This window comes from Salmo salar, chromosome 11 (genome assembly GCF_965601325.2).
Source record: "Salmo salar chromosome 11, fSalSal1, whole genome shotgun sequence".
NCBI lineage: Eukaryota > Metazoa > Chordata > Actinopteri > Salmoniformes > Salmonidae > Salmo > Salmo salar.
Genome location: NC_138301.1, coordinates 40,169,745 through 40,176,430, shown reverse-complemented (window position 1 = coordinate 40,176,430; position 6,686 = coordinate 40,169,745). Strand labels below are relative to the sequence as shown.

Below are 6,686 nucleotides of genomic sequence, written 5' to 3'. Positions count from 1 at the left end.
GTTTCATGGCACTAGCGAATCCATTGTTATTTACATACAATGTCAATACTAACTACAGTGGTTAGCTAGCTTGGAGGAATAATTGAGTATTGTGTCTGTGCCCTTAGCTAGTTTCCATCCCATAGCCTACATTGCATATGAAGTGTGACTGGCTCATCCGAGGCTGTGCGGAAAACTGCCCTCTTATTTCCTTTTTTCGTTGTGGGGGTTGGTGCTCTCTGATTGGGTTTCCACTAGCTACCGCAAAGTCCAAAAATGTCTATAGCATAAAAATTAATGAAAACAAACATTTGCTTTCTGGTCTTAATGTAAGGTTATGGTTAGGCATAATGTTAGCGGTGTGGTTAAGTTTAGGTTTAAAATCACATTTTAGGTTTATGACTTTGTGGCTGTGGTAACTAATGACGAACCTCTGATTGGCTCAAAATCAAGTTGTTGGCCACTGACTAGAAGCGGTAGGTTCGTCGCTACCAGGTTGGCACGCAGCAGGTACCGCTTTTGCTCTAGCAAGCGAAGGAACGCCACTCGCTGTGATAAGTACCTTTCGGCAGTGCGATTCTCGGTGTTTCGTGCTTTACATGCACAAATTTCGAGTTTTGATGCAATGTCCTCAGTGAAAATGTAGAAACCATCATGGGGAGTATACTGTACAAAATAATTATCTTGAAAAACGACCCATTCAATGTAAGAAGTGTGTCATATAATTAATTCCATTGGCTTCTTATGATATAAATTAGTATGCAGTAATTCACATGAGAGCTACAATTTAACAACATAGGAATTATAAGCCTTTCTCTCTTCAGTGATGAAGCAGGCCTTGAAGTAAGACATGAATGACAGCCAAGACCACGCCCACTGTCATGTTTGAGTCCTCAGCAGGAGCTAGAGCAGGAGAAAGTAGAGGAGAGAATCCAATTGAGGGTAAATATCACTGGTTAGTTCTACTTTATTGGTGAGTGCTGGTCATCTTTTCCCTATCGGTTGGATTACTGCCGGGCTACAGCCCCCCAAAGATAAATTTAAGCTACAGGACTGTGTAAGAGCTGAACCTGTCTACAAGTCCTACCATTTGAGGCTGTTGTGGTTGGTGCTGCTGTGGTACTAATGGTACCAGTGGGGGTGGTTGCTGGGACCACAGTGGTAGTTGCCAGTGCAGCGGTGGTGGGTACGAGGCTAACAGAGCCGGAGCGGACGGTGTAGCTCCTGGTCAGCACGCTGTCAACCATTACCTGGTTGCTGCTGGCCCTGTCACACTGATCAGGACACTTCTGAGAGGGCCTCGTGGTGACACAGAGATACACTGTACACTCCACGTACATCTGCAGACGACAAGAGACACGATAAACTACACATGCAACACTTGCACTACTGATTGTTACACTATTATGATCATATAGGCTATCGTCGTTAGAGAGAGTCAGACCCAACACCCCAAAAATCTTGGAGAAACATATTGTGAGAATTTGAAATAAGCATTATACACATTTGATGGCCTTTCAGATGGACATATACTGTTATTCAAACAGAGCTGAAAGGGACAAACACATAGTGGCAGACTGACACATTGATTGATGTAATCAATCAATCAGTAATAACAATAATAAAACATGTTTTAAATTAAATATTATAAACTGGGTGGTTCGAGCGCTGAATGCTGATTGGCTGACAGCCGTGGTATATCAAACATTATAAACTGGGTGGTTCGAGCCCTGAATACTGATTGCCTGACAGCCGTGGTATATCAGACCGAATACCACAGGTATGACAAAACATTTGTTTTTACTGCTCTAATTACATTGGTAACCAGTTTATAATAGCAATAAGGAACCTCTGGGGTTTGTGGTATATGGCCAATATACCACAGCTAACGACTGTATCCAGACACTCTGCGTTGCGTCGTGCATAAGAACAGCCCTTAGCCTTGGTATATTGGCCATATACCACAACCCCTCGTGCCTTATTGCTTAAGTATGGGATATAGGCGCTAGTTAGTCTATTTCTATTTTTAGTCCCTGGGCTTTAGCTCAACTGGATAGTCATGTTGACAGGTTCCGGATGCATGAGAGACAATGGGAGCACCCTTCATACCCCTGAAGAGAGATACATGGCCAGAAAGACACACCATGGTTCCTTTAGTTTTGATAGTGCTCAGGTTGATTCGGAATACCCTGACAGTGGAGGTTGACGTCAGAATCTCCAGGGTTCCATTTCCAGCCGAACACCTGAGAAAGAAGGAAGACATTGAATGTTTTTAATGTATGTGAGAGAAGCGGTTTCAAAACAGAGGCAATCTCAGTAAACTATCCATTTCATAGCGATGTGACAAATTGCTACCATCTCAACTGAGTTTAAATGGACAGTTTTATGAAATTCCATGCATTGTTTAGTTCATATGGCTTATCGTAGAGCTTGTTTTAAAAACCCAAGTACTCCATTTGGGGTAATAAAAAATAATTAAGATTGGGTAAAAATGTTAGAAAACGATCCCTGACCCCTGATCCAGGATACAGAGGCTGTCAGCCATGTCTTCTGTCTCGGACTCCATGCACTTGCCCACCATCAGCTCTGCCCTGTCCAGAGAGGTGTTGGAGAACACATGCAGGTCCAGTGTGTCCAGCCTGCTCGCGGTGCGGACCGACGTCTCTCGGCGGACACGCTGCGAGGAAGGGAGGAGGTGGCGGAACTTGGGGATTTTGGTTCTGTTAGCCATGGGCCCCTCCCCAGGCCGGTAGAACTCCAACCAGAACTTAACGAGGCCGAAGGTCTCCTGCTCCGACGGCATGTTGATGGCGTACCGCGGGCCCTTGGTCTCGACGCCAGGGAAACGGCAGGCTATCGGCATAATCAGGGTGGGCTGCCGACTGATGACAGTGTTGCGTACGCTTCGCAGGGTGTTGGTGTACACCATCTCTGAACCAGAGTGCTGAGGAGAAAAGGAACAGGATATCATGTGTGGATATTCTGGTTCCTTCACACATCACAGCAGACAATCTGTTAAAACTGATTTATGGAAGGAGCAGTGGCGTGCATTCATGTATGCAAAGGGAAGCCAGGCTTCCTCAGAAAATTGACCAAGAAAAAAACATATACAATTATTTATCTTTCATCTCTCTGAGTTTCATAATTTTCCTTCAATTCGCAAGAGGCTGAATGTACTGTATCTCACCGGTGAAAGCATCCGAGCGAGCGAAACTGCACTCCTCTGACTCTGTATGTGTAGCCCATCTACCTGATGCTGTCTGGTTAAAAAGAGTGTGACATTGTTGCCACCCATAGTATTAAACGCAAGGGAAACCAGCAAGCATTTGGTCTCCCTTGATAAAAAAAGTATAAAATAATAGCCAATCAGCATTGAGCTAAACTGAGTGAGCTCAAAACTGTGAATGGTTCTGGCACACCAAAAAAAAGGTCCAGAGAGGCCAGTTTGGAATTGGCTTCACACCAATCACATCGAGAGCAAAACGTTATTGACAGAAAAAACTTGATTTGTTGCATCTCGTTGCACTGTTGTCCTCCAGTGGCTAGCTAGCTAGCTAAAATTGACCCTTTCTTAAATTAGCCATAGATGGAGATAGAGATTTGGACTTGTAGTTTTACTTAATTCTCCTTACTGGCCAATGATTATAACAGTGATTCTTATCCAACCAACCATACATTGTGTCCCTGGCCTGAGAGGATGGAAGTTCAATATGTAGCTAGATGTAGTAGGTTAATGTTAATTAGCTGGCTCATCATTACATGAAAATTAGGCTAGCGAGCAAGTATTTTAGCCAGGTAGCCTAGGACAACAAAACCTAAAAGCATGTACTGTATGACAGAATCATAGACCGTTTCGTCAACATGACAGGAAGATGCCATTGACATTTCTCTACAAGTAGGCTGGGTCAACATGTTTTTTCTACTTGCAAGAACACATACAGTTGAAGTCGGAAGTTTACATACACTTAGGTTGGAGTCATTAAAACTAGTTTTTCAACCACTCCACAAATTTCTTGTTAACAAATTATAGTTTTGGCAAGTCGGTTAGGACATCTACTTTGTGCATGACACAAATAATTTTTCCAACAATTGTTTACAGACAGATTATTTCACTTATAATTCACTGTATCACAATTCCAGTGGGTCAGAAGTGTACATACACTAAGTTGACTGAGCCTTTAAACAGCTTGGAAAAATTCAAGAAAATGAAGTCATGGCTTTAGAAGCTTCTGATAGGCTAATTGACATCATTTGAGTCAATTGGAGGTGTACCTGTGGATGTATTTCAAGGCCTACCTTCAAACTCGGTGCCTCTTTGCTTGACATCATGGGAAAATCAAAAGAAATCAGCCAAGACCTCAGAAAAAAAATTGTAGACCTCCACAAGTCTGGTTCATCCTTGGGAGCAATTTCCAAACGCCTGAAGGTACCACATTTAACTGTACAAACAATAGTACGCAAGTATAAACACCATGGGACCATGCAGCAGTCATCCACTCAGGAAGGAGACACGTTCTGTCTCCTAGAGATGAACGTACTTTGGTGCAAAAAGTGCAAATCAATCCCAGAACAACAGCAAAGGACCTTGTGAAGATGCTGGAGGAAACAGGTACAAAAGTATCTATATCCATAGTAAAACGAGTCCTATATCGACATAACCTGAATGGCTGCTCAGCAAGGAAGAAGTCACTGCTCCAAAACCGCCATAAAAAAGCCAGACTACGGTTTGAAACTGCACATGGGGACAAAGATCGTACTTTTTGGAGAAATGTCCTCTGGTCTGGCCAGGGACAAATAGAACTGTTTGGCCATAATGACCGTCGTTATGTTTGGAGGAAAAAGGGGGAGGCTTGCAAGCCGAAGAACACCATCCCAACCGTGAAACACAGGGGTGGCAGCATCATGTTGTGGGTGTGATTTGCTGCAGGAGGAACTGGTGCACTTCACAAAATAGATGGCATCATGAGGTAGGAAAATGATGTGGATAATATTGAAGCAACATCTCAAGACCTCAGTCAGGAAGTTAAAGCTTGGTCGCAAAGGGGTCTTCCAAATGGACAATAACCCTAAGTGTACTTCCAAAGTTGTGGCAAAATGGCTTTAGGATAACAAAGTCAAGGTATTGGAGTGGCCATCACAAAGCCCTGACCTCAATCCTATAGAACATTTGTGGACAGAACTGAAAAAGTGTGTGCAAGCAAGGAGGCCTACAAATCTGACTCAGTTACACCAGCCATGTCAGGATGAATGAGCCAAAATTAACCTAGCTTATTGTGGGAATCTTGTGGAAGGCTACCCGAAACGTTTGACCCAAGTTAAACAATTTAAAGGCAATGCTACCAAATACTAACTGAGTGTATGTAAACTTCTGACCCACTGGGAATGTGATGAAAGAAATAAAAGCTGAAATAAATCATTCTTTCTTCTATTATTCTGACATTTCACATTCTTAAAATAAAGTGGTGATCCTAGCTGACCTAAGACAGGGAATTTTTACAAGGATTAAATGTCAGGAATTGTGGAAAACTGAGTTTAAATGTATTTGGCTAAAGTGTATGTAAACTTCCGACTTCAACTGTACACACACACACACACACAGAGAAATCAGAACTATGGACAGCCACATCATATTTAGCTTACGTTGATTGGACTAAATCGTTTTTGGTATCTTTAAGTTGTCACTGTATTAGACAAAGCAGGGGTGATTCGACGATGTGGAAATGTTGATGTTGAAATGGTGCTGGAATAGTGGAGGCAGCTCCTACTTTGTTTGTGACTTGCGGTAACTCTCTGTGGTTCTAAATCAATAGTTGTTTGGTAGTCCGAAAATGTCTGAAACATTTATTTAATTATTTTACCGTTATTTAACTAGGCAAGTCAGTTAAGAACAAATTCTTATTTTCAATGACTGCCACTGTGTCTTCTTATTGTCTAGGTCTTAGGCTTATATATCACAATGGAAAGGCATATGAACTAACAGGTTATAGAGCAAACAACCCAATTTTCACAACATGTAGGTTGTAATATGGCATTTTCTCTGGCTTGGCTTCCCCAGTTATTTTACTCATGCACCACTACTGGGAAGGAGCCAATGTAAGTTTTGCATTTGATACAGTGGGCGGAGTCTCGTACCACTCTCTTAGTGCCGCAGCCAGTCAGAGAGATGCTGGCCATCACATGGGTGGAGTTGGAGGTGACACTACAGGAAGGATGGTTGAGCTGGAGCTCTGACACAATCAGGTTCTTCAGGGTGGAAATGGGGAGAACCAGATGCATCTCAGTCTTCCCACATGTCAACTCTGGAAGGAGACAGAAATAATAATAATACATGGGACTTATAGCGCTTTTCATGGACCCAAATTGTATAAATGAAAAGAAAAACAAAAATACAGGACTCCAAACAAAATATCAGACTAAACAAAACATGAATAAAAAAGGAAAAGAGTGTGATGTATCAGTGTATGGGGAGGGGAGGGATCTGGATAGGAACCTGGGTTAGGGTAAGGGTTTGGGTTATGGTGAAGAGAGGAGGGATCTGGATAGGAACCTGGGTTAGGGTAAGGGTTTGGGTTATGGTGAAGAGAGGAGGGATCTGGATAGGAACCTGGGTTAGGGTAAGGGTTTGGGTTATGGTGAAGAGAGGAGGGATCTGGATAGGAACCTGGTTTAGGGTAAGGGTTTGGGTTATGGTGAAGAGAGGAGGGATC

General features: G+C 42.8%; 1 protein-coding gene across 1 annotated transcript in view; it reads right to left on the bottom strand.

Moving 5' to 3' along the window:
• Positions 1-678: 678 nt before the first annotated feature.
• LOC106587829 (uncharacterized) overlaps positions 679-6,686 on the bottom strand; it is a 28,618-nt gene continuing 22,610 nt past the window's right edge. The window contains exons 11-15 of the mRNA XM_045689525.2: positions 6,112-6,278; positions 2,493-2,923; positions 2,123-2,222; positions 1,067-1,319; positions 679-882 (exon numbers count right to left, since the gene is read on the bottom strand). Of these exons, the coding sequence (XP_045545481.1) occupies positions 800-882; positions 1,067-1,319; positions 2,123-2,222; positions 2,493-2,923; positions 6,112-6,278 (1,034 nt within the window). The 3' untranslated portion in view covers positions 679-799. The remainder of the gene's footprint in view (positions 883-1,066; positions 1,320-2,122; positions 2,223-2,492; positions 2,924-6,111; positions 6,279-6,686) is intronic.